We start from the raw sequence: 26,553 nt of genomic DNA, 5'->3' as shown, positions 1-26,553 counted from the left end.
TGCTGAGGAAGACTGGCCCTGAGCTAACATCCATGCTGATCTTCCTCCACTTTATATGGGATGGCGCCACAGCATGGCCTGACAAGTGGTGCTTCTGTGCACGCCCGGGATCCGAACCCAGGTCGCCAGCAGCAGAGCACTCGCACTTAACCGCTACGCCACAGGGCCGGCCCCTCCATACTCCACATCTTACGCTCCTTGTACTGCAAGAGCTGTCACAGGTTCCCTGGTGCCAGCCTGAACCCGAGATTGTGGGGGACTGGAGGAAGGCTCTGCATTTCCTTACTCCCCAGCCTCCTACCTCTGCCTCTTGCCTGGGGTTGTGAAATCCTGTCTGCATAGAGGCCTGGACATCCTCGTATCTCATGTTCTCAGCTCCATTTGGAAGCTCCTGGAGATGGTCCCAGATAGGAAAGCCAGGTAGGGCCTAGTAGGTAGACCCAGGACCAGGGGAGGTGGAGAGGGCTGCCTCGGACAGTGACTGGAGGGAATTCTCAGAGAAGGGCACTTAGTGGAGCAAATGGTGCTCCATGTCGGGGAGCACTCGGCTAGTCTGAGCCCTTTGAGGATAGTTGAGAGTGATCAGTGACCTCTGAGGTTCTGTCCACCATTGAGAGGCCCCATCCTGGGGACCACTGGATCCTTTTACTGCTCGTGCCTTCTGATCAGGGGAACATATGGAGGAGGAGCCCGGGATAAATCAGAGGAAGTGGCAACATTGTGAGGCTCCTCTGCAGGTGGAACTTAGTCACAGTTCCTGGTCCCAGGTCCAGGGTGGACTGCCCATTGGAAGCCTTACTGCATGTCTGCTTTCTGCTCTAGCTCTTGGTGGTAGGACCTAAAACTAGTCCTTCTCCCTCAGATACATGCCTCTCCCCAGCAAAGGAAGACCCCGCTTCCTGGACCCCCTCCAGTGATGCCTAGCTCACTGAGTAGACCACTGATTTTGTGGAGTTGTAGAGCCAGGCTTTGGCTTTCCAGCTTCCTCGCTGAGGGCTCAAGCCCAGCGCTCCCTGTAGAGTTGACTTGGGAGATGAAGGATGCTGGGAAGGGCCGTAGCTTCTCAAATTCTTTCACTTATAGAACCTGAGAATAGCAACAATTGTCAGAGATTATCTGTCTTCCTTTTAAAAAACGAAATGAAGAAACAGGCTTAGGAAGTGGAGGTCCAGATTGCTCCAAATTAAACAGAGTTTAGTGGGGTCAGAACCGTAGCCTAGGTGTCTGAAGGCCCAGCCCTCTTTCTGCTGCATTATCAGCACTCGGATCCAGTTCCACCCTTCTCTTGGTTGAGAAAAGATGAGGAGGGCAAGAAGATGCTATTTGAGTGGCGTGGCCACACAGGTTATTCTCTTTGTGGGGAACAATCCAGAAATGAAAACCGAATCACCTCTTTCTTCACTCGGACAAATACCGGAGCACCTGCTGTGCTTCAGACCTTGTGCAAGGCCCTGGCAGCTTTAGCACCAGCTAAGTGTGACGTTTTCTGGTTTGGATCAGGACCAGCCAGCTGCCTGTAGTTTCCACTGGCGGGATCTGTGACCCGTGGCTGGTGGTAGGGAAGGATCCAGGGCAGTTTCCAGAAGCAGCTGCTGTAACCAGGCAGCTTGTTGGGTTGCTGGCAGCTGTAAGGGTAGCACAGTAGACTGGGGCCGTCCATCATTTCCTGAGCACTTGCCCAGTTCCTGGCTCTGAGCTGGGCCCAGTGGAACAGAGATGAGTACGCCCAGGCCCTGTCCTTGGAGCTCCAGTGTAGGGACTCCGTGGGAGGGTTTCCTAACTCTTCTCATTTCATCATCCTTCACATGGGCAGGGATGCAGTGGAGGACACAGGAATCAGGACGGGAAGGAGTTAGCAGGCTTACGGGCCAGCTACAACTATTCTCCAATGTGGGGCTCCCCCCAGCCATAATGGCGTGGATTTGTTATCATTTTAAAAATATAATGGCTTAAAGCCAAATGAGTGACTCAAACGTCATCACTGTGGGAAGCAAGACCCTCATTAAAAAAAAAAGAATCCCTTTATTTTGGACTAATTTTAGATTTACTAAAAAGTTATAAAAATAGAGTTTCTGTGTCTCCCTCCCTCAATTTCTCACGTTAACGTCTTTCATAATAACTGTAATGCAGTGGTCAGAACCAGAGAACTACCATCAGTGCAATACTATTAACTAAACCAAAGACTTTTTTTGATTTTCACCAGTTTTTCCACTACTGTTCTCTTTCTGTTCCAGGATCCTGTCTGGGATCCCACTGTGCATCCATCTCCTCCTTCCGTCAATAACAGTTCCTCAGTCTTTCTTCATCTTCCATAACCTTGACACTTTTGAACAGTTACTTTGTCGAATGTTCCTTAATTTGGGTTTGTCAATGTTTTCTCATGATTGGAGTGAAGTTATGCAGTCTTGGCGCGAACCACAAACGTGATGTTATGTCCTCCTCAGAGCATCGTTTCCTGGGCTTCCTGAAGCTGACAGATCATATTACTGGTGATGCTGGTCTTGATCACTTGTTAGAGTGATTCCTGCTGATTTCCCCTCTACACGTACCATAGAGCCCTTATTTGGATGAAGCTAGTGAGCTCAAAATTCTTCTAGGATTGTCTTCAGAGTCTCTGAATTGCCCAGGGGAACGTTTGACAGTTGAAGCTTCGTTCTTGATACCTTGTACAAAGAAGAGCCTGTGCCCCAGCAGTGTTCTTCTCTGTCGCTGCCATGTCCCTGCCTGCCCTTCCGTCCCGTCCCCAACACCTGGCTTGGAGGTGGATGTGCATCACTTGATTTTCGCAGAAGTGATGCTGGGCCAGGCTCTGGGCTTGGCATCTTAACTATTCAGATTCTCTGAGTTAGTTTGGGTCTGAGGCTGGTGAAATTCAGATTTCTTTGCTCTTCTTTCTAGATCGTTTTCATCAGGGTCCTTAATTTAAAAAAAGAAAAGAAAAAGAAACCTTCACTCACAGAAGCAGCCGTGGAAAGTGAAACTGTGAAGGGGTCTTGGCAGCACTGATTTATTCTTAACTCAGGGTATTGCTCTGACTCTTGTTTCTGCTAAGTTGGCTGCACACGTTAAGCTCTGCTCTCATTTCTCCCAGTGCCTCCCTCCCCAGCGGTCCTGCAAGCAGCCCTGGGAGCATCCCCACCACTGTGCCCGTGCAGATGCCGAAGCCCAGCAGGGTCCAGCAAGCCCTCGCAGGTAGGCACGCTGCTCCTGGGTTCTGGAACAGACTGTGTCCAGCAGGACTTGGTGGGGGGAAGGGGCAGACGATGATGTGGGGCGGGCGTCTTGTTACCCTCTGTGTTCTCATGGAAACCCAAAGGGGCTCCTTGGAGGCAGTGCCTCCTTTGGTGATGGTGTACTACTCCCGGTGAGTGAGCGTGTCTTGCTCTCCTGTGTCTCTCAAGGGGGGTCGTGCCTGATGACTGTGGCTGCCCCTGTGTGGACCTTTCCCCATCCTTTAAATTTTTGCATCACCTTGAATTATGGTTCAAGAATCACTTTTCTGTCCTGAGATGCTTTAGACATTTCCCTAAAGGGACCCTTTGGGGAGCTCAGAACTATATTTTGGCTGGAGTTACATTTCAGATAAGTGGCTTTTGTGTCCAGCTAGGTCTTTTGTTAACCATACATCTTTGAACTGTTTTTAAAATTCCTTTTACAGGTGTTAGAGAGCCACTGAAAGTTATTTTTTACCTTATGGGAAGTGTAAAGTATGTAGGAAGGTCGACTGAGGAGTGTAGTGAGCCCCCATCCTTTAAAGGGAATAAGATAACCAGAGTCCGTGTCAGGTGAGTCACAGCGCTAGCACAGGGGCACTGGAGGGGACAGGCCTGGAGCAGGGAGACCCGTGTGGAGCCTGGCTTCATGCTCAGGAGAGCCACCAAGTCCTGGCGGGGCCTGGACAGTGGGCTGGAGGCAAGAGCTTCTGACCTGGTGATTGAACTGGTTGTGAACGAGAAGGAGTGGGATGAGACCTGGTGCACAGCTGCCCAGGGCAGTGCTGTAACCACTCACCATCACTAATGAGGAATAACTAGGGGCTTTGCATGTGTGTTCATTCATTTCATCCCAACAACAACTCTGTGAGGTAGGAGCTGTTATTCTCATTTTACATTTGAAGAAACTGAGGCTCAAAGAATTTCAAAAACTTACCAAGGTCAGCCAGCCAGTCCTTGGCAGAGCTGGGATTCAGCCCCAGGCACTCCTGGCCTCAGAATCTGGGCTCTTCGTCGATACGCTGTGCGGTTCCTGAGTCTGGTGGGAGCACTGGGAGGGGTGGGGGTGATGGCTGTGGTTGGACAGGCAGAGCTGTCCCGGAGGCAGTGGGAGGTCAGATGTGCAACTCAGAGGAGCAGTCTTGGGTGGCCTCTGGCCCCCATGGGAGTGTGTGAGCTCACGGAGACGGCAGTGGGGCACGAGGAAGAAGAGCCCTTGAAGGAAATGGAAGAGAGGTGGTAGAAGATGGGAGAGTGGGGCAGGAAAGCCCAGAGGGGAGACCCTGCCCAGCAGGCCTTGTGGAACCTGCTTCAGCTGCTTGGCCATCAGCCCTGTGCTGGGGCGGAGAGAACAGGGAGCAGAGATGTGGTGACTAGAAAGTTCCTGCCCAGTGTAGGTCTTCTTGTGGCCTCAGATGCCATAGGTGAGTCAGACCTGTGTGTCTGTGAGTGCGTGTATGTGCGTGCGTGCACATGGATGTGGTGGTGGTCTTGGAGAAAGGTTGTGGGTGAGCAGGCCCGGCCCGCACGTGGCCCAGCTCCATTCAGCTCTGTGATGGCTAAGGGTTTAATATGGCTAATATCATAACAACCTCTCTGACTGCATCGCAGAAGTGGTCTGGGTGTTGAGCAGCTCTTGCACCCTTTCCTCTGCTCTTGAGGCTGAGGACCCTCTCCAAGCTGCATCCCAGGTTGTCCTCAATGTCCCCGTCGCCTCGGCTCTCAAAGCAGTCCTGGAGGTCACAGGTATTTTAACCTCCATTTTACTCATTGGGGAAACAGACCCCAGAGGTTCAGGACTTGGGCCCAGCTAGGAAAGACTAGAGAGGGGAGCCGGTGGCCAGACACTGCCCTCCTGAATGCAGGGCTCTGGCTGGTACCTGTGGGCGGGACTATTGTCTGGGGCACCCCCGGGAAGCAGGGTCTGGAGAGTGTCCGCTCAGCCTAGCCGTGTTTATGGATTCACGAATATGCATGGCTGTAATGGGGTGAGTGCTTGGGTGTAGGGTTTTGCAGGCGGGTTTACAAACAAATGGTCGTGCCATGGAGGGACTGTGTACCCTTCTGCGCTAGTGGAGGAAGAGATCCACGGAGGAGCCACTCCAGGTCAGGCCAGGAGTGCTGCAGGTGGCAGCTTCACTGGCTGCGGCAGGGCCCAGCCCTCTCCTTTATGGGAGTGGGAGGAGTGGGCCCCTGAGGCTGGGGCCAGGTTCCCATCCTGCACAGGAAGAGGAGTCTCTGCACTTGACGCTGCTGCAGCCCACCCAAGACTGGTCCACTGCGGGGAGTGGTGCTGGGCGTGAAGCCACCTGGGGAATGCCAGAACCGAAGGCAGGTCGGCTTGGACCTGAGCCCTGGTCACTAGATGGAAGGATGACCCTTGGTGTCAGAGACGAGGCGTTTGCACATCTAACTGTACAGGAATTCTGGGGGCTCTGACAGATCAAGGGGGAATCCCCTCAGGTGAACAGAGGAAAAGCGGTGGCTGTCCGAGTTGTTAGAGTTACTTGGGGATGTTGGGAGTTTGGGGGGCTGTCTGTGAGCCCTTGCTGTTGGGGAAGATGTGTTGGCCCACTCTTGGTGTCCCCCACATCCTGGCCGCTAGGTGCTGCGTTTGTGAAGTGTTGGGTGTGGGTGACTTGCATGCTTTTTCACAAGAAGGCAGACCCACAGAGCAGGGGCTGCTTCTCTGCGGGCTGCTAAGTTGAACTTCTCTGTCCGTGCCTTGGATTCACGGGAATGGGTCCTGCCTTGAAAAGGGCAGGAGTTTTGTTCATGCCGGCCTCTTGGAGGCTGACGTGGTGGCCTCAGGGATGTCTTTGTTCCCAGCAGATGGGTACTGTGCACCTCCCATGACCGGCCTCTGCCCCAGGTGCTCAGTGGAGGACAGGAGACAGTCACAGAACAGATATGTGAGTCCTTCCCAGTGGTCAGAAGCTCAGCAGAGTAAAGGAGACGGTTGGAGGGGACGTGGTCCTCTTAGACGGGGTGGTCAGGAAGGGGCTGCCTGCAGAGGTGATGCTGGAGGAGAGGTCTGGTCAAAGGGAGGGAGCTAGTGGATGTTGGGGGAAGAGATCATGGTCGTCACAAAGGCCCAGGGTTCTCCTAAGGAATTGTTCCTGTTCTCTCCATCTTTCTGTCCCCTGTGCCTGCTTGTCGTTCGGTCTGCCTGACATTTAGTTCCCAGGGGAACCTGCATTTGAGCCCCTTGGGAACAACCTTGGGATGCTGGTGGTGCCGCTTACCTGATGAGCAGGCACCCAGGGTCCAGCTTTGGTCTGCTGATGTGCACTTGAGCATCTCCTGCTGACCTGCCACCACAATGCCCCCTTCCCCTGCCCACCTTGGCTGTGCTGCCCAGGCTGCTGCCTGGCCTCCGCTTCTGCCCGTGACTGGGTGCATTGGCTGCATTGAGAGCCTTTCTTCTTCTGGTAGAGGTCACAGTGGCTGGCCCCGGTGGAGCCCGAGGCCAGGTTTCCCCTCACCCCTCTGGAGGGGGCAGGGCTGTCTGCCTGTCCTGTCCCTGGTGGGGAATGGGGCCCAGCAGGATCTCCACTTCCTACCCCAGGCCGCCTGCTGCGCCTAGCCCCTGAGCCAGATTCTGAGCACTTGGAAAGCCACCCTCAGGGAGGTGCCCAAGGAGAAGCCCAGAGCTCCCTTTCCCTGGGAGTAGGTGCTTTTGAGCCAGATAGAGGACAGGGAGGATTGGGTAGGTGGCGCTGTGGTCAGCAGGGAGGACTGAGGGTGTGGCAGGAACAGGGACTCCAGCAGGAGGATGTGCTGTGTTCCAAGAAGTATCGGGTCCTCAGAGGGTGTGAAGGGAGCAGTGTGAGGGTCCCACTAGGACGTGTGTGGAGCTCCAGGCTGGGGAGTGAGGCCTCCCCTGAGCAGGCATGGAAAAGGAGTGACAAGAACAGACAGTCCTTCTTGGCGCGACTGCCTGCCGCTGCTCCCTCCCCCTGCGGGCATGCCCACTGTGCTACCACCCAGGGCAGACGGGCTGTTTGATCCTCAGCTGAGGGCACCAGAGAAGGAAGGCGTGGCCCAGGATCTTTGCTGCTCCAGAGAAGTGGTCACAGGGCCATGGGGATGCCTCAGTGTTGGAGCAGGCTTGGGGAGAGCATGCCTGCTCGCCGACTCCAGCGATGGTACTGAAGGCACTGAGACAGCCAAGTGGGGCATGGAAAGCAGGCAGCACCCCGCTGGAGGCAAGGTGACTGGGAGCCAAGGGGGCACAGCCAGAGGGAGCACACGGGGAGGACTGTGAGCTTGAGACCTGTTCACGTTCCCATAGTTTTGCTGTGCCCTTTCATGTCACCTCTTCTGCTCTCCTTCCTTGTGTCTGGCATGGGGTGACGCCACGTGGAACTGCTCAGGAGACTTGCTGGGATGGCATCCTGCCCTCTGCCCCCCTGCATGCTCTGGGCGCAGGCTGACTGGTTGCTTGTACAGACACTGGTGGAAGTCGGGGCGGGAGCTCTGATGAGCCGGGCATTTCACTGGTTCTTGGCCCAGAGCTTAGCCCTGCCGGCCTCAGTAGGCCCTGGAATCCAGCAGCTGGATTCCCTGGGGAGATTGGTGGGTCCTGATGGCTGTTCACAGTGCCACCTGGACTCAACGAGGGTTTGTGGACATCACATGCCGAATGACTCCTCCTAACGTTTCTCCCCTCTCTGCATGTCTGATCTCGCACCCCGTGCAGGCATGACGAGTATTCTGATGTCAGCCATTGGACTCCCTGTGCGTCTTAGCCGCGCACCCCAGCCCGCCAGCCCTCCCGCCTCCTGTCTGGCCTCTAAAAGTCACAGCTCAGTTAAGAGATTGAGGAAAATGTCCATGAAAGGTAGTTCCTGCTCACAAATCCTCTCTGGCCTCTGCTAAGCCTCCTCAAGTCTTGCTGCCTCTGATTCCTGCATCGGTCGCTCTTCTCTGCCTCCCATGGCTCTTCTCCGCTTCCTTTATTCTGCTGGGGACTGGGCTCAGTGGCCCTTCTCCCTGCCCTCGGCAGCAGAGGTGGCCCCCGGGAATCTGCTTTCTGCTCCAGAGCTCAAGTCCTGTCCTCCTGGCGCACTTGGAGCACGAGGGGCCTGTTCTTAACCACTCTGTGACTTTAAGCACAGTGTGGGGGAGGCCTGGCTCAGGATGGGAGACGACTCGGTCCCTTCCCCTGGGGCCACCTTGTGTCTCAGAAAAGGCCCCCAGCCCTGTCTGGCCACCCCTGTGGGGCTACTTCAGAGGGGTCCTCTGATGACCACTGCCCTGCCCATCATGTGGCTGGGGAAGAAGGGGTGTCAGAACCGTGGAAGGTGCTGTGAGTTTTAACAGGACCTGCATGGAGGAGCCTATGGGTAGTAAGTTCTAAACTTGCCATTTCCAAAGCCACTTGTGCCTCTGCCTCCATCACTGGGCCGGAGAAGCATGGACTACTGAAAGCCCAGAGACCTTCAGGGTGGTGCAGTGAGCAGGGAGCATGGCTCTGGCTCAGGCAGTCCTGGGTGTTGGTCTCGGCTGCAGGCTCACTGGTTTCGTGTAGCTTTGTGATCTCACGCAAGCATCTCCATTCACAAGCCGGCTGCCTCCTACTTAGCAGATTGGTTGTGGGAGGAATAGGAAATAGACACGTGAAGCGCCTGGCACACAGTAACGGTGGCTGCTCCGATCATGTCCGTCACCGGGTCTGACCCCCCCCGCACAGGGTAGGAGGGAGGCTCGGGGAGGGGCAGGGCTTTACCTAACCAGCCCCCCACCCCACTGCCAGCAACTGGGGCAGGGCGGGCCGGCAGCTTCCTGAGGCACTGAGCGTTGCCGGAGAGAACACTGGCTCTCAGCAGACCCCCATGCCTTCTTGGGCTCAGATGTCTAGTGTAGTTGCCTGGCTGGTCCCCTTGGAGAAATGTGGTTCATGGAAAGCTACCTTCAGTTCTGAAAGGCTGCTTGTGCGAGGGTGGGTGTGGGATGCTGAGGTGGGCCAGGAGCTGGTCCTGGCAGATGAAGGGTTCTGGGGTTCATATGGAGACTGGCCTGTAGCCACCAGGCTTTTCTGAAAGACCCCTCCCCTCAATCTGAGTAAAGTTCCAGCTACCAAGACGGCCACCCTGTGCTGGTGGTCATTGTGCTTTGGCCTGTCTTTCTCACCACAGTGACCAGAGTCGCAGTCCTGGAAGTCTGTGTGTGGGTATGGGTGTGTGTGTTGGGGAGGGTGTGTTTGTGTGTGTATGGGGGTGTGTGTGTGTATGGGGTGTGCATATGAGCGTGTGGTATTCCTTTGCCTGTAGCTGCCGTTCAGGTAGTAGCAGCTAATGCCTTTACAACAATCACAGCTTTGGTTGGTATTAGGTTTCCAATTTTAGGTAAGGGAACTGAGACTCAGAGGTGACAAGATGTCACAGCATGAGAGCCACAATCAAACCTGATGTTGCCTGGTCCCAGCCTCTCTACTCCCCTCACAACTGTCACCTGCCTTCTCTGGTCTAGAGGGAGCTCAGCTGTTGAGCCTTTAGATCTACTTGTAAGTCTTTTCAGCCACAGGCTGATGGCCATGAGCTTGGGTTCACACCAGAGCCCTTGGTCTCGGAGGCTGAGACCAGGAGCTCCCCAGTGACCTTGAGGTGGGTTGAGGAGCCTGCCAGGCTTGCTTTTTCAGACTGTGCTGGTCTTGCTCCTCTTTTCTGCTCCCGCACGGGCTTGGCTGCTCTTCTCTGATTCTGCCGCTGCCTGGAGAGCCCTCCGGGCTATGCCGATTCTCTCTTGCTAGCTGGGGGAATTTCTTGTCCTTGGGGTGTCCCATTGGTGCAGGGTGTCCCCTCCCAGCTTCATGCACGTGTGTGCACAGAGGATGGGAAGTTTCTAGAGGAGTGGGGTGGGTAAGGCGCCCTTCCTGCTGCATCTCAGGAGCTTCGCGGAGCCGATCGGCTTAGGAACCGAGTGGGTGTGTCACTGAGGCCCCGCAGTCCAGGGACAGGCGTGAAAAGTCTGTGGTTTATCGTGATAGTGTGGCCAGTGTCTGCGGTCGGCGTGCACACAGATGCTTGCACGAGATAGGCACCCGCTACACACTTGACTTATAAAACTTACTTTTCTTACTGAGACTTTCACACAAGAATAGTTTGCCTTAGAAGCTGCTGTTTGAGTCTTCCACGCATCCTTGGAGGAGCTTGGGTCCAGTGTCCTGACCTGATGTGCACAGGGGTGTGGCTCTTGAGGGCCGTGACCAGCTGATGGCTCTGCCCCTCTTCCACCTTCTCCAGGGCTCCTGGGGCGGGGCTGCCAGCAGGACAGGGCTTGGCCAGGCAGAGCTCTGGAGTGTTCTGCACCTGGCACCAGGTCTCTCCTCTCTTGCACGCTAACCTTCCTGTCTTAGGCCCTCTAACATCCCTCCTGGCAGCTTGGACCTCTCCCTTGTCCTCCTTCCTCTCTGGTTTCAGCATCTCCAGTTAGTATTCCTTAGGACACTGCTTATGTTCTTCTCTCTTCTAGGAGGGACTACAAAGCCAGAGCCAGAGCAGGTGATAAGAAACTACACTGAAGAGCTGAAAACAGCCCCAGATGAGGTGGGTGTCACGGGAGCCATGCTGCTCTTGGTTTTGTTTGGAAACAAGGGGCAGCTCCAGATGAAGGACACCAGCCTGTTCTCTGCTGGAAGGGTCCTTCCCAAGGGGCTTATGGGTACCAGGTGCCATGCTCCAGGCACTTGGGTTAACTTCCCAGCCTTCTGGGGGTAGGCAGGCCTTAACAGGAAGAGGATGACTCGGCCTCTGAGACCTGGATTCCCATCTTAGCTTTGCCACAAATGAGCTGTGATCCTGAGCAAAGCTCTTCTCTCACCCAGGCCTTTGTGTAGCCCCTTCCCTGTGCCATCTTGGGGGCCAGGGGTCCTAAAGACAAGGAATGGGAGACCCTGCCCCCCTCCCTGAGGGCTGACGCTGGTGCGGAAGCCGAGTAGCCTTGTGCAGATAGTGGTCCTGCCCTCTGGCTATTGGAAGAGCTGGTCAGCGTTTCTATAATTAACAGGGCCTGCCAGATCCGCCGGTCACAGCCTCAGTATGACCCGAAACTCTCTCTCCTGAGCCACGTTTTTGGGGCTACAGTGCCACTTTTCTCCAGTTTGAATGGAGGGTCCTGGAGAATCTGGAGGGGGTTGGTGGGGTGAGTTAAAGGTCAGTGGTGCCAGACAGAGCCAAGGACTGTCTTCACCTGCTCCTTCTCCTGCAAGTCAAGCACATGCGACAGGTCTGGTTGATAAAGGTTTGGACAGAAACCTGAAGGTCATCCTTGTATCTCCCACCCTCCCCCAGCCCTCTCTGAGCTCCCCCTTCACAGCATCACTCTCTTTTTCTCTTTATGCTCGACCGGCACAGCTGGGCTGCTTTTTGCCCCCAGCCTCCTCCCCTCCCCGCTGCCATCTACACGGTCATGATCATGATGGAGCCCCCTGCTTAAAAGCCCTCAGCGGGGCCGTGACATGTAAGATACAGCTCCAATTCCTGAGCATGGCGATCAGAACCTTCCAGGATCTGGTCCTCTCCCACCTCATCTCCTATCACCTCTGCACCCCTAGCCCCCTGCAGGTGCCACCAGCTCTCCCAAACTGTATGCTGGTTCGTGCTCCAGAACACTTTCCCCTCTACCTGGAATGCCCGTTCTCGTGCTTGTCCATGTGACAAGTTCCCTCTTCCCTGGTAAAGCCCACCTTTGAGGACCTCTCCTGTTCTCTCCTCCGTATCTGGCACTGCCCCTCTTGGCCCATGCTTCTGTTATTGTCCTGGCCCCATGCTCTGTGCTGCCTATCGTCCCCTCCACTGCAGTGAGCCCTCTGAGGACGCAGCTCCCCGTGACTCACTGTGTCCCCAGCCCCTGGAACAAATGACTGTTGAATTGACTTTGACTGTAATTCCAGCATTTCATCAGATGAAGGCCTTTTCCTACAGGTCTCACCTCTTTGGGGGCAGCGGGCCGATGGTGAGCACGCCCCATGTTTGGTCTCCCTCCAGGACTGCATCATCTGTATGGAGAAGCTCTCCGTGGTGTCTGGGTACAGCGATGTGACTGACGGCAAGACCATTGGGCCCGTGGCTGTGGGCCGCCTCGCCAAGTGCAGCCATGCCTTCCACCTGCTCTGCCTGCTGGCCATGTACTGCAACGGGAACAAGGTGCCACACGGTGGGCCCGGGTGGGGGTCGGGTGACCTGCCCATAGTCCCGTCCTGGCCACGCTGCATCTGAGCAGGTGACTGTAGCTGTCCTGTGAAGGACCCAGGGCGTGCTCGGTGGCGGCCCTGAGACATCAGCAGCCCTTGCCCTGCAGCGGGGTGGGGGTTGGCAGGTGGAGGGCTGGGGGTGGCAGGTGACACCTGGCTGCTGTTCCTTCAGTGGGGTTTAGCTGGAATGGACAGAGAACTGAGCATGAACATGGCAGACCTTTGCGCCTGGCATGGGCTCTCTCCACAGTATCCCTGTGCCATCTGTACCAGCCAGGGGGCCAGCACCAACAGGCGATCAGTTGCAGTGTTTTGTTCAATTTTAAACATGATTAGACTGTGAAGTCTTTTGCTCATCAGCCTAAATGTCCTGTCACCAGTCTCATGAGACCTCGCCCCTTTAATGAGAATTGTAGAATGAGTTTCTCATGCAAAAGTCACCTTTCCAAGAAGTCAGTTGGAATAGAGTTTCTGTGCGAGGAGGCTGCCTGGGAGTGGGGTGGTCTGCCTGGAAGTGTCTGTGACAGAGGCCGACCCCTTCCCTGCAGGCCTCTGTCCTGTCTAGACAGCAGGGTAGCTGTGCCCAGGGGCTCTCCCAGGGCTGCCAGCTCAATCTGTGGCGGTCTGCCTTGTCTCAGGATGGAAGTTTGCAGTGTCCTTCCTGCAAAACCATCTACGGAGAGAAAACTGGGACCCAGCCCCGTGGGAAGATGGAGGTGTTCAAGTTCCAGGTGTCCCTCCCTGGCCATGAGGACTGCGGAACAATACTCATCGTTTACAACATTCCTCATGGCATTCAGGTAAGGCACGGGGGAGCCTCCTTGGACCTTTCCAGAATCAGTCACTTGGGCGCTCTTCTTCCTGCCTTACTCCCTCCCAGCAGTCTGCCCCCCGGTCACTGTGAGAATGCCTATGCTGCCACGCTGAAGCTTCCAGGAGCCAGGAGGCGCTAGTGCTGGGATTAGAGCAAGCTCTTAGGGCCATGGAAGCAAAGAAGTGGCCCTCAGCCCTTTCCTGGGCTCAGGAGGGTTCTCTGGAGGTAGAGACATCTTAGCTGGACTTGTATTGGGCAGAAGGCCAAGCGTGTAAGCAGGAAGAACACTTGTATTGAGGGGCTGGATAACTGGGGAGCCCACGGGCGGGACCCCTCCTAGGGGCAGAGCGTGGGGTTGAGAGGTGCCAGCAGTGAGGCCTGACTGTTCTCCAGAGACCAGCTCAGTGCCCAGATCCAGGCCTGCGTTGGGAGTGGCAGGACCAGGTCTGGATGTCAGGAACAAGACAGGAACCCAAGCAGAAGGCCCGAAGGTCCCAGTGGAGACCCAGACAGGAGCCCTGGCCCCTGAGACCTCCTGCCTTGGGCAAGTTGGGAAGATACAGGGCAGTGGGGACCACGAGCCGATGGGGCCCGTCTGTCACAGACGGGGTAGAGAGGATGCCCATTTGTTTTGTTTAATCACATGCTTTTCCCTGGTTTCCCTCCACTTCTTCTCCATGGCTCAAAGTGCCATTTGAAAACATTGCAGACAGTGTTAGAGCCACAGAGCAGGAGGGGAAGTTAGAGTTGTGCGTGGGTGTGTTGCTGTGTGGCAGAGGGCGGGAGCAAGGCTGTCTGTTGTCCCAGCTGCCCACCTTCCACTGTCTCAGGGCCCCACTCCAGCCACTTCCAGAGCGAGGAGTCGAGGGGCCTGTGTGCCAGCGTGTGTGTGCCATGAAGGAGGGCCCTGCTGTCCAGTCCAGAGAGTCCAGTGCCTGGAGGAGCGTCCATCCCAGCCTTGGATGGGTCCGGTCCTATCAGGAAGAGGAACATTAGCAGGAGTGTCTGATGCCTGGTGGAGCGAGCAGCACGGGTTCAGGGAGGGGGGGTCATAGGTGGGAGGCCACCATGGTCACGTTGAGTCTTTGAGCTGTGGGATTTGAGACTGCCATTTATTTGGTCACTTGAGCACAGGAACCACCCCAGCCAGGAAGACGACGGGGTGAGGCTGGGCTTCCGGGTCCTGTGCCCTCTGCCATGGTGGGCTCTTCCCGGACACTCGCATGCCCTGTGTCTGTGTTCCTCTTGCAGGGCCCTGAACACCCCAACCCCGGAAAGCCATTCACCGCCAGAGGGTTTCCCCGCCAGTGTTACCTTCCGGACAACGCCCAGGGCCGCAAGGTAAAGGCCTGGCCACTGCCCCCGGGGAGGCCCCTGGCCAGCAGGTCTTTGCCCCGGCTGCTTTTGAGCGGGGCGGGCTGGGCGGGCCGGCGTGGCGGCCACACTGGCTCTGTCTGCACTCACCTCCTTGCTGCAAGGGAGGAGGGGGCGAGACCTGGGGGCTGGCTGGGGCGTCGGCCACTCCTCCCCAGGGACCCGCTGTGGGTTAGGCATCCTCAGGGTGCCAGGGTACAGGGAGAGATGACCCGGACTTCACAGGCGCTGGAGTAGGAGGCGGGCTGTCTTCCAGCAGCCTGTTGGGCCAGGTGACATGCTCTTCAGTCAGGCTGGTGTACCGCTACAGGGAGGGACTGGGGCCGCTTTACGCTGGGTGACGGGACCGCCTGCAGAGCCACCTCTGCACTGAGACCTGATTTGGAATTTTCTAGCTCTGAGAAGGCCGGGGAAGAGCATTCTAGGCAGACGGAACAATTAGTGTCGCTTTGAGTTGAGAACAGCTGGGAGGATGTGAAGAGCCTGAGGGAGGACCGAAGCCCTAGGGGTGGGGGGTGAAGGTGGTGAGGGGTGGTGAACATGGCTGTGGCACCCTCCAAGCTAGCCACAGGAGTTGGGTTGTTCTAAGCACGTGTGAAGCTACAGGAGGTGTCAGCAGAGGCGTAAGAACTGCTGGTTTTAGGTTTGAAGAACCTCCCTCTGGCTGTGCGAGAGGATGGACTCTAGGTCCAAGTGTGGAGGGCAGCAGGAGTGAGAGAGAGCAGGAGGCCTGGATTCCAGAGGAGGAAGAGAAGGGAGCTTATCCAAGATGCACTTGAAAGTACTGAAGGATCTGGATGCCTCCGGGCGGCTGTGTGGAGGGCAGGCTGTCGAACGGGAGGGCTGGGCGTGGGGTGGGACAGGGCCTCCAGTGTGAGGTCCTGGGCGTCGGGTTGGCAGTCAGAGTTCCAGGGGGTCAGGGTTGGAGCTGGTGACTGGGGACCCACACTGATGGGATTTCACACTCCACGACTGTGGATGAGATCAGTTAGGAGGGAGTGGAATGGACCAGAGAGAAGAGGAGAGAGCCCCTGCCCCCCACCCTCAGGGCCCTGCCAGTGGGTAATGGTTGAGTGGACTGAGGGCCTAGCGCCCAGCGGTGCGCCTGACCCACAGCTGGCACTTGGTTGACGGTTGCTGCTGCTGTCCTTGTCCTCGTTGCTGGGCACATTAAACCAGTGAAGCGGGGCAGTGGATGCTCCCACCCTGTGGCCTCGCCACCCCTGCACCAGGGTGCAAGATAGAAGGCACAGGCCAGCACTTGTTCACCAGGCCCTCCCTTCTTCCCTCCCCCTCTGCGGGCAGGTCCTGGAGCTGCTGAAGGTGGCCTGGAAGAGGCGACTTATCTTCACAGTAGGGACATCCAGCACCACGGGCGAGACTGACACAGTGGTGTGGAACGAGATCCACCACAAGACAGAGATGGACCGCAACGTCACAGGCCACGGCTACCCCGACCCAAACTACCTGCAGAATGTGCTGGCTGAGCTGGCCGCCCAGGGGGTGACCGAGGACTGTCTGGAGCATCAGTGACCCGCCAGCCTGGCTGGCCCCATCCCAGACCCACCACGCCTGCCTCTGGCAGCCAGCTGCCCCGTCCCCACTGCTGGCTGGGCTGCTCCTGGGATGGGCAGGTGGGAAGGCGCCTTTTCTCAGGCTGAAACGTTGCTGGGGGCACAGGCGTGCTCCCCCAGAAGCCAGGGCTTCTCCTGCCTACCTTTCCCCCTTCCTCCTCCCCTCCAGGCCCGGGTCTGCGTGGGAATTGGGCAAGCCTGGGGAGTTGCACTCATGGGGGCTTAAGATGCAGCTACCTCAGTGCACAGAGCCCTCTGTCCTCGGCGAGCTGCTTCAGGCCCGCAGTGCCGGGGGCCTGGCGTGCGGTGAGGAGAGATGGACCTATTCCCAGCCAGGGGCAGGCGTGGGTTCTGGGTCAGCTTCTCATACCTCACATGTTCTGTTTGCAATAAATGCCCTATAGCCAAAGTCAGCAGGCCCTAGTGTTCGTCAGTGGAGAGGCTGCGTGTGTGGCTGTGTACACGCATGTGCTTGCGTGTTCTGACATGTGAAGGCCAGCACACACGTCCTGCTGCATCAGGGCAGGCAGGGACCTTATGGGCTGCCCATTCAACCCCATTTTCTAAATGAAGACACTGAGGCTGCGGTGAGGGCCAGAGAGCCCGTGGCCTGACCTGTGTTGCTTCCCCCGGCCCCCACTCCACTTCTCCTTGCAGTGTTTGGTCCAGCAGCTCAGAGCCCCTATCCCGTTTGCTTCCCCAGGCTTCTGGTTGACACGCTGCTCATGTGCGGTGGTTGCTGCTGTCTGCACTCTACAGATGAGGGCACTGAGGTTGAAGGGTGCAGCCACGGGCCCAAGCTTCCCAGCTAGTGATCGAGCCAGGGCTGGTCTGACGCCATCCTGAAAGTTCTAGTTCTTCTCGGCCCTCCTAGAAGGAGGGTCAGATCCTCCCAGACTTGTCTGCCAGGGGAGCGTGGTGGTGGCCTGGGGCTGGAGGGACACACGGGGCTCCATTAGGAGTGGCCCCCGTCTCTGCAAGAGAAAAATTAAATTCTATTTACAATGTGTTGGTATAAAGATGAATACATTATATATTAGAGCATATTTTTTTTGCCTAAAAGTTTGGTGTTTTTCCTTCTGATTTTAAAATAAAACATTTTCGTGGGCCCCTAAAAGGATTGTGGGCCCTGGGCACCAAGCCCACTGTGCCTCATGGAGGAGTTGGTCTTAGGGAGACCTGGCTGGACCCCAAACCTGTTGGGTTCCACAGTGAGGCTCGCTTTACTGGTTCAGAGCACGGGAGTCGGGTGGGCATCTGAGTGCTGCCATCCCATCTGCTCCCACTGGGAGAGTATCGTGCAAGTCAGAGTTGGGGGGAGTGTCTGCAGATCACCCACCTGACAAGGGTCTGGTCTCCAGAATAGATAAGAACCCTTACAGCTCAACAATGAGAAGACAAATGCCCAGTTTAAAAAATGAGCAAAGGACTTGACATTTCTCCAAAGAAGGTAGAGAGATGGCTGAGGAGCACATGAAGGATGGTCAGTCTTTAGGGAAACAGATCAAAACCACAGTGATGCCACTTCACACCCATTAGGCTAGCTATTGCCAAACACGGGAAATGGCAAATGTTGGTGAAGATGTAGAGAAATTGGAGCCCTCATCCACTACTGGTGTGAATGCAAAACAGCCACTTTGGAGAACAGTTGGGCAGTTCCTCAAAAAGGAGTTACCGTTTGACTCGGCAATTCCACCCCTAGGTATATATGCAAGAACTGAAAACATGTCCACACAAAAGCTTGTACATAAATGTTCCTAGTGACATTATTCATAGTAGCCAAAAAGTGGGAACAACCCAAAATATCCATGAGCTGATGAACAGATAAAATGTGATCCCTCCATACAACGGAATATTATTCAGCCATAAAAAAGGAATGAAGTACTGACACATGCTACAACTTGGATGAACCTTGAAAACATGCTAAGTGAAAGAAACCAGACAGAAAAATCCACATACTGTGTGATTCTGTTGATAGAAGATGTCCAGACTAGGCAAATCCATAGAGGCCAACAGTAGATTAGTGGTTGCTGGGGGGTGGCGGGGATGGGGAGTGACTTTTCACGGGTATGGAGTTTCCCTTCGGGGTGATGAAATGGTCTGAACTTAGTGGTGGTGATTGCACAACTTTGTGAATAGACTAAAAACCACTGGGCTGTACACTTTAAAAGGATGGATTATATGGTATGTAAATTATATCTTAATAAAAAATAGAACCAAGGGAGTAATGTAAGTAGGGGGGCTTGTCAGCTGTCGAGGGCTTTCTCTGACTCCAGGCTCTTCCTTTGGACAAGGGAACTGAGGAGCGAGGGATGATGTGGCCTTGTGGTGGGAGAGCGGCAGGGCCAAGGGGCTACGATGGGGCTGGCACCGGAAAGGATGGAGCCGCCCTGCTCTTGCTCTGGCTCCCTGGTTGGGGATGGAAGGCCCGAGGGAGGCTCCTGACACCTGGGGTGCAGGAATTTCAGGCACGTGGCCCTGGGCCCACGTTTCCAGAGATTGGCGTCCTCCCCAGGGCTGGGAGGCTGCATGGAGCCTGAATTCAGACATGGGACTTGGGGGGTGGCCTGGCTGGCATTTAGGGGTGCGGTGGCCTCTCTTTCAGCCCTGGTGGTGGGAGCTGGCACGGGCTGCCCGGCACTAGAACCTTGCCCAGCTCCCTCCCGTGGTGGGCTGGGCTGGTGGGAGGGGTGGGGGGTTCATTTAGGTTTTCAGGTCTTTCCAGCTCTTGGCCAGCCAGGCAGCCTGACTAACCAGCTCCTCCAGGCCCGAGGTGTTGGGGGAGGGGCACAGCAGGAGGCAGCCAGATCAGCCCCAGGCTGTGGATGTGGAAGAAGGCCCTGTGGTCAGGCAGCCATCATGGGGCTCCCCCAGAGGCAGCCTCACCTGCAGCTGCTGCTCCTCGTGGTGACACTGGTGTGGCCTCAGCCCTGCATGAGCCTGGGTGAGTGGGGGTCCTGGGACGAATGCACTTGGCCAGGGACTGGGGCACCTGCTGGAGTGACTGGACCCCAGGAGGCCACCCCCTCCGACTGGAAGAGGCAGCCAGCCCCCAGGGGTGAGGGGCCCCCGGGACCCTCACGCGTCTCTCCATGGCCGCAGAGCTGGTCCCCTACACGCCGCGGATAACAGCCTGGGACCTGGAAGGGAAGGTCACGGCCACCACGTTCTCCTTGGAGCAGCCGCGCTGTGTCCTGGACCGGCATGCCCGTGGTGCCGACACCCTCTGGCTGGTGGTGGCATTCAGCAATGGTGTGTGCTGGTGCAGGTCTGGGGCCCGGGGTGAGAGTGGGGCTGAGGAGAGCTGCAGGCTCCTGGGAGCACCTCACCATCAATGAGGGTGGATTGGGGTTGGGCTTTACTCCAGGGGGCTCTGGGAGGGTGACAAAATGACCTGATTTGTGTCTGGAGGGGGCTTCCTGAGGCATGGGAGGCCTGGGGTGGAGGCCTTGGACACAGCGGGGGCTATGCCCTGCTGCCACATGTCTGTCCCTCCCTCCTGCAGCCTCCAGGGACTTCCAGAACCCGCAGACACTGGCGGAGATCCCAGCCTCCCCACAGCTGCTGACTGATGGCCACTATATGACACTGCCCCTGGCCCTGGACCAGCTGCCCTGCGAGGACCCTGTGGGTGGCAGCAGCGCCCCCGTGCTGCGGGTGGGCAATGACCCCGGCTGCCTTGCTGACCTCCACCAGCCGCCATACTGCAATGCCCCCCTCCCCAGCCCTGGACCTTACAGGTGGGTCACCCTGCCCGGGCCTGGGACAGGGGCTGTGCTGGGAGGGGAGGAGTTTTGGAGACCAAGGCTGCCTTTCCTAGCCTCTCCCCAGGCCCCTGTCCTGGCTCCACCCCTACACAAGCCTCAGTTTCTTCCTCTGCGGGGTCGGGCAGCAGTGCTCATCCCAGGCCGGGGGTAGGCAGAATGCGGCCTTTCCAGGGGTCCCATGAGGAGGAGGTAGACACCACAGAGCTGGTGGAGATGGAGTCGGGTCTGCAGACCCAGTCAGGGGGTATGAGGTGGGGAAGCAGAAGAGAAACTACCACCCACTTTCATAGATGAAGAAACTGAGGCAACAGAGCGCCAAGTGGCTTGTCAAGGTCAGGGGAGGAGCCAGGGTGGGAGATCAGGTGTCCAGACCAGAGCTGCTCTGGCCACAGGACGAGGCCAGGGTCCTCAGGGAGACCAAGTCCAGCTGGGAGGACCGGCAGGCGGTGCAGGGAAGGCTGGGCGTGGTGTGGGCTGGACCAGCGCCTCCATCTGCCGCCTCCCACTGCCTTTTTTAAAACACCCAGCCCTGCCAGGTCCACCTGCCCCGCCCCATGGCCACCCCCTGGCTCTGCCTCCAGTTTCACCTCCTGCCCCACCCCAGCCACCAGAGCCCCTTCCCTCAGGGCCAGGCTGCCTGGGTCCCTCGGTGCTCAGAAACCTGCCAGAGCCCCCCACCTCCATGCAAAGATACAACCCTTGGTGCCCTCTGTGTTCAGCTCGCCCCCTCCCTGTGATCCTGGGCTCTGCGTACGCCCTGACCACATCCCTCCCCTCCCCGGGCCTTGGCCCGGGGTGCCTGCCCCTGTTGGGGGACCTTCCATGGCCTCAATTCTCCTCTGGGAGGCCTGGGGGCCCCAGTCCCGCTGAGCCACGCTGAGGCACCCTGTATGTGACATTCAGTAACTGAGGCCCCTAAACCAGATGAGGTGTCTGGAAAGGGACGGCTCAGATGGATTGGGGCTGCAGGCAGAGGTCACCGTGGCCAGAGAGGTCAGAGCAGGGCCAGGCCATGGCTGGTTCTGGTGTGCCCCAGCCTCCCTTATCCAGGGGAAAGACCCACAGCCTGGCCCAGGAGAGCTGCCTGGGGCCCGGCCTTGGTGGGCGCACTGCCCGGGGCAGTGAGGCCCTGAGCCTTACCCCTCCTCCTCTCCCCAGGGTGAAGTTCCTTCTGATGGACACCAGGGGCTCACCCCAAGCCGAGACCATGTGGTCTGAGCCCATTGCCCTCCACCAAGGTAGTGCGCTGTGGGGGGGGGGAGGTGCTCTGGCTCCAGTCTGCCCCATGTGGGCTCGTCACCCTCAGCAAAATGGTCCTGCTCAGCCCTCCCCTCGCCCTGCTGCTATGGGATGGGGACCTGGAGGCAGTGTCCAAGTCAGGCCCACCCCCAAAACAGGACCCAGTGCTGGAGGGTGGGCCTCTGGTCAGCCCCATCAGCAGAGGCACTGGCTCTGTCCATCTCTAAATGTTTGCCAACCCTTGGGTGCCCAGGCCCCAGCCCAGTGGTGGGCAGAAGCAGCCTTCCCCTCCTACTGGGAGCCAGCCCCATGGCCAGCTCGGCCAGAAGGGCCAGGGCATGAAGGAGGCTGGGGTCAGAGTCAGGGCTGTGGGTTCTGGGAGGCTTCCCTTAGCAGGACCACAAAGGGCCAGGGATTCACCAGGCTAAGGACACTGCATGTGGGGACACCAGGGTGTTGCGTGTGGGGGACGCCTAAGAGACAGGCCGTAGAGGCTGGGGGTGGTGGTGGGGGCCCTTGTCGTCTAAAGGCCTTGAAGGCCCGGCTCCAGAGAGCAGGGCAGCCACATGGTCAGTCTGCCACCACCCTGCCTGCCACGGGTGGGGCAGTGGGCAGCCCATTGGTGGGAACAGCCTAGAAGGTGAGGCCAGGGTGGAGGCTGGAGCTGTGGATGGTCCAGGCCGTCAAAACACAGATACCCGGCTGAGATGAACAGATGGGTGGGCTCCGGAGGCTGTCTGGGGATGTGAGCAGCCAGGCCTCGGATGTGAGCATGGTGGGGGAGGTGACTACCCTGGGGTTGAGGGGCAGCCTCTGAGCAGCCACTGTGTGTGCAGGGAAGTCCCCAGGCTCCATCGACACGTGGCCAGGGCGGCGGAGTGGTGACATGATCGTCATCACCTCGATCCTCTCTTCTCTGGCCGGCCTCCTGCTCCTGGCCTTCCTGGCAGCCTCCACTGTGCGCTTGTGAGTGGTGACACCCTGTGGGCCCCTGTCCCATCCGGAGCCCCTCCCCTCTCACTGGCCCCGGAGCCTGGAACCCTCCATGAACGCTGGGGTTTGAGTTGGCCAGTGACTCTTCCAGGGAACTGCCGCCCTTAGGATCTCTCACCGGGGGGGTCAGAGAGGTGGTTCAGAGACAGGGCCACCTCAGTGTGTCCTTGGCTGGGGCCTTCCTCCTCCTGGGCTTTGTTTTCTTTCCAATGGGCCCTCTGTCGTGTCACTGAACTGACACCACGGTAGTCAGGGCGCCATCTGGAGGAGGCGGGCCTCCAGCTGGTTCTAGCAGGGAGGGAAGGGCAATCAGAGGCTGCAGGAAGAGGGAGCTGGGGGTGGCAGCCGGCTCCAGCCAGCAGGGACACAGCCCTCTTCCTCTCCCCGTTCAGCTCTAGCCTGTGGTGGCCTGAGGAGGCCCCTGAGCAGCTGCGGATCGGCTCCTTCATGGGCAAGCGCTACATGACCCACCACATCCCGCCCAGCGAGGCTGCCACCCTGCCCGTGGGCTGTGAGCCTGGCCTGGACCCCCTCCCCAGCCTCAGCCCCTAGGCTGGCCTATGTGGCTGGAGCTGGGGCAGTGGGGGTGAGGGGGACAAGTGCACCAAGCTCCTTCCCAGCCCTTGCACCCACGTGCCCCGCCCCCATTGCACACCTCCCTCTTCCTGAAATCCCACCACTAGCAGCCACGCCTTTCCTGTTTCCATACCCTCTCCAGGCTGCTGAAGCTGCATTCAGGGGAGTTTGGGGGAGGGGTGTGGTCAGGCTGGGCCTCCAGCCCCCACCTCCATCTCTACCTCTGTTCTGCCTGGCCTCCTGCCGGAGGTAGTGTAGAGAGGCAGCCCTGACTGGAAGCTTCCAGGCCCAGGAGGAGGCCTGCAGGGGACTTGCTCTGCCGTGTGCAGGGGCTGGGCTGGGCCCATACCGGGTGTATGAGGCCTGAGCTTCCCCCGTCCCTGTGTCCCACGCACCAGCGGCTGGGGCTTTAGAGGCACCTCCATTGTCCCTGGTCCTTTCTGAGGGTGGCACTCACCAGCCAGAAAGTCGACAGTGTAGGGGTCTGCACATTATTACCATTCGGCCACCACTTCCAACCCCCTTGCACACACAGACGGCTCACGCATTTATCCACTCACTCTCACTCCACAAACATTTATTGAACACCTGCTGCATGCCACGCAGTGTTGGACGTGGGGCCTCAGGCAGAGCCAGTCCTGATCTTGGGGAGCTCACTCACTGCTCTGGGCCTCAGATGACCACGGGTCCAGATGTGACCTGTTACTGCTGGGGGGGCTGTCACACCCTCAGATTGTCACATACCATCGGGCTCACACTCCTTCAGACAATCACCCCAGTGGGCTCTCTGAACCCCCCATCACCAGAGAGGTCCCGCTTCAGACGTCCCTCAGCATCCCTCTGGCCGCAGGGCCCGTGGTTCCCTGAGTAGCCGCACGGGGGCGATGGTGGACCGCAGGCACACGGCCCTGCGCATGCGCACTCCTCTCCACAGGCTCGCGAGGCTTTTGGCCGCTGGGCTCCTGCTTGGCGACCTGATGTCGCAGAGCCGGGTCTCTGGAGGTCAGGGCACCTGGTCTCACCGCGGCCATGCCGGAGGGATCCGCACTCACGCTCCCGCTTGAGGGTCTCCTGTGCCGTCCAATCCGCGCAGCCGCCAAGGTTTTCTAGATGGAGAAACCGAGGCTCGGTGACTTGCCCCTGCGCTGTCCACTGCCGCCCATCCCATGTCCCTGGGCCACTCCCGGCACGTCCAGTCTGACCGCGGCTCCCAGCGCGCAGGCCCCCGCGGAGGGCCCGGCAGTGGCCAGCAGGGGTCCCCCCCCTTTGGAGGTGAATAAATGCCGTCTGGCTGTCCCACCCTCTCCGAGTGGTGCCCGCATGGTTTGGGGAGAGGAGCATTTGCACGCGGGACCCAGCCTGGCCTTCTCTCTAGCCCACCCTGCCAGCGGCCCCGGGGCTGCCCTGAGCTCGTCGCCTTGATTGCTATCCCGGCTTGTACTTTGGGATGTGTGCTGCAGGGTTGGGAAGCCCACCACTAATGTGGATTGAGCAGCCCTCCCTCCCAGGCAGATGCTCCAGAGGAGTCTTTGCTTTCAAAACCCCTGAACCCCTAGTCCCTGAAGGCCTTCCCCCTCCTGCCTGCACCCCCACCAGCCACAGGTGCAGACAGAAGCAGGTTCAAGTGCAGGCAGGAGCCTAGGCCCTGGGGGGCTGGGTGACATCTGGCGGTGGGAGCCAGCCCCGTTGGGCACCGCTTGTGAGATTCTGCAGCTGTGGAGCCCAGGTCCCTCTTGGCCTCTTGGAATTGGAGGAGAGTTAAAAGGGCCCCCTACTCTCACCAACTACCCCTGGTGAGCCTATCTCATACTGTCCTGTCCAGGCTGGCTCCAACACTGGACAGGAAGGCCCTCGAGGTCGGGACGCCCGGCGTGGGGCTTGCCCACGGTGGGTATGGCTCGGAGGAAGAGGCGTCCACTGGCATTTGCTGGATGAAAACGTGAATGAACCCAATCTGGGCCAAAGTACTGGCCAGGATCCGGAATTGCCCCAGGCTTTTGTGTGTCCCCGGGCCCTCTGGTGGCTTGTCTTAGTGCCGGAATCTGCGCTGCTCCCGGGCGCAGCCCTGGTGACGTCCTGGGCGTGCCCACGGCTGCCTCTTGCTTCTGAACAGCCCCGGAGAGCTCTGAGGAGCTGCTCTCACCCCTTCGGGCCGCCTGGGGCTTGACCATTGGGTCAGGCTCCACACGGACATTGCAACACGCTGGGTGAAGACTGTAGAGTATAGCCCAGGGCCGGGGAGCCCAGAGGAGGCAAGTGACCCCACCTGAGGGTCAAGGCGGCTTCCTAGGGGTCATTTCTGAGCTGAGCCTTAAGGACCAAATGGAAGTTAGTCAAGTGGAGGGGGAAAGAAGGAGGGAGGGAGGGAGGGCGTGACTTGAGGGACCGGGTGTGAACAGTCTTGCCCTGTGTGGCATGGCTGGTGCCCAGGGAGTGGCAGCAGGGACTGGGGGCTAGGAGACCAGGGAGAGGGAGGCTGGACTTCCAGGCAGATGGGACCAGCCATGAACCAGGGCAGCTGGAGAGGGAAGGGAGTTGGAGAGGAAGAGGTGGATTCCAGAAATATTCAGGAGGTGGCCAGAGAAACTGAGGCTTCTTAGATGTGGGAGATGAGTCAGAAGGAGAGGCCATGCCCGGCTTTCTGCTGTGGGGATGGGTGTGAGTGCTAGATGGAGGCCGTTTGTGTGCTGAAAGTGGTCACACCACCCTAGCTTGCTTCAGAGCGGACGCCCAGGTTCTGGGAGTCTGGGGACGTCATCATAGCAGCTGGGAGGCTCCACCAGAACATTAGCAAATTGTTAGTTTTTTACAAAAATGGAAGCCGACCCTGGTCAGTGGGAGGCCACCCATGCACCGGCCCGACTGTGGGTGTTCTGCCCCAGGGCTGTGCTTGGCAAGCATGCCAGGGTGTCAGAATCACAGGGAGAAGGGGTGGCACCGGCCACCACCCAGCACAGGCAGCATCACGCTGGGCCTGGGGAGCTGTGCCAGGGCGTTCTGGCCCAGAGTCACGCTCGAGAGTCGTCAGCCGGACCCCAGCCCTGCACAGGCCAGCTTGTGACTACCTGGAGCAGAGCGCATAGTGAGAGCCACCTTGTGGAGAATCTTTTACTAAAGGGCGTTTAAAATTTCCTCCAGGGCTGTATTTGGGGAAGTGCCTCTGAATCCATTGGCCTGTAACAAAATGGCTCAGTGGTTAAAAACAAGTTCATTCTTAAAAAGGAAAAAACAGCAATGATTATGGGGATGACTCGAAGATGAGTCATCAGGCGAGAAATCAAAGGAATCGGGAGGACAGCAGGTGGAAAGCAGGCAAGGCAGCTGGGCACCCCCCAGCCTCACCGTCTGGGTTCACTTTATTCCTCTGCACCTCTGAACTGTCCGTTTCCCTCTACCATCTGGCAACCCCCAGGCCAGCCGCCTGGGTCTCTCGCTGGGATGTCAGCAACTGCCCCCTCGCTGGTCTCCCCACACCAGAGTTCCTGACCCCCATTCTCCTCCCAGCGTCCACAGGGACCAGATTATAAACCTGATGGTGTCACACCATTGTTCACAACTCTCAGCAAGTTCCTGCTGCAAGAACGGAATCCGCTTCATGATCTCAGTCGTGAGGCCCCCTGAGTCATCCCTTGCTCCCTGGATTCCAGCCACACAGGCCCCAGGGCCTTTGCAGTTGCTGTTCCCTTGATGTAGAACACTCTTCCACTTCGCTCCCCTGCCTCTGGATCATTCCTCAGCTCCAGTGTCACTTCTTCAGGGAAGCCCTTCCTGACCCCTCAGCTCTCCTAGAACCCTGTTGTTTTCCTTC

The 26,553-nt window shown here is 58.0% G+C and overlaps 2 protein-coding genes across 11 annotated transcripts in view; both read left to right on the top strand.

Annotated features, from left to right (window-relative positions):
* Positions 1–17,232, top strand: part of DTX2 (deltex E3 ubiquitin ligase 2) — a 36,401-nt gene extending 19,169 nt beyond the window's left edge. For 5 of the 9 annotated variants that reach the window (XM_087417700.1, XM_087417701.1, XM_087417703.1 and 2 more), the window contains 7 exons: positions 3,092–3,192; positions 7,915–8,055; positions 10,689–10,762; positions 12,140–12,361; positions 13,047–13,208; positions 14,474–14,563; positions 15,902–17,232. In XM_087417700.1, the coding sequence (XP_087273826.1) occupies positions 3,092–3,192; positions 7,915–8,055; positions 10,689–10,762; positions 12,140–12,361; positions 13,047–13,208; positions 14,474–14,563; positions 15,902–16,129 (1,018 nt within the window). In that variant the 3' untranslated portion in view covers positions 16,130–17,232. The other 4 variants (XM_014796548.2, XM_087417708.1, XM_087417707.1 and 1 more) reach the window with 4 other exon arrangements.
* Positions 17,233–17,314: 82 nt separating this feature from the next.
* On the top strand, positions 17,315–24,049 carry UPK3B (uroplakin 3B). 2 transcript variants are annotated; one of them, XM_004442137.3, is made up of 6 exons: positions 17,315–19,114; positions 19,273–19,422; positions 19,676–19,910; positions 21,096–21,175; positions 22,013–22,142; positions 22,562–24,049. In XM_004442137.3, exons 1-6 carry the CDS (start codon positions 18,700–18,702, stop codon positions 22,719–22,721), a joined length of 1,170 nt encoding a protein of 389 aa, XP_004442194.2. In that variant the 5' UTR covers positions 17,315–18,699; the 3' UTR covers positions 22,722–24,049. The 2 variants fall into 2 exon arrangements, with proteins under 2 accessions (XP_004442194.2, XP_087273835.1); XM_087417709.1 differs by lacking the exon at positions 19,273–19,422.
* Positions 24,050–26,553: the final 2,504 nt, after the last annotated feature.

The sequence above is a fragment of the Ceratotherium simum genome, chromosome 26 (assembly GCF_057802395.1).
Source record: "Ceratotherium simum simum isolate JZ-2026a chromosome 26, ASM5780239v1, whole genome shotgun sequence".
NCBI lineage: Eukaryota > Metazoa > Chordata > Mammalia > Perissodactyla > Rhinocerotidae > Ceratotherium > Ceratotherium simum.
Note: the sequence above shows the minus strand (reverse complement) of the source record. Positions and strands in the feature narration are given on the sequence as shown.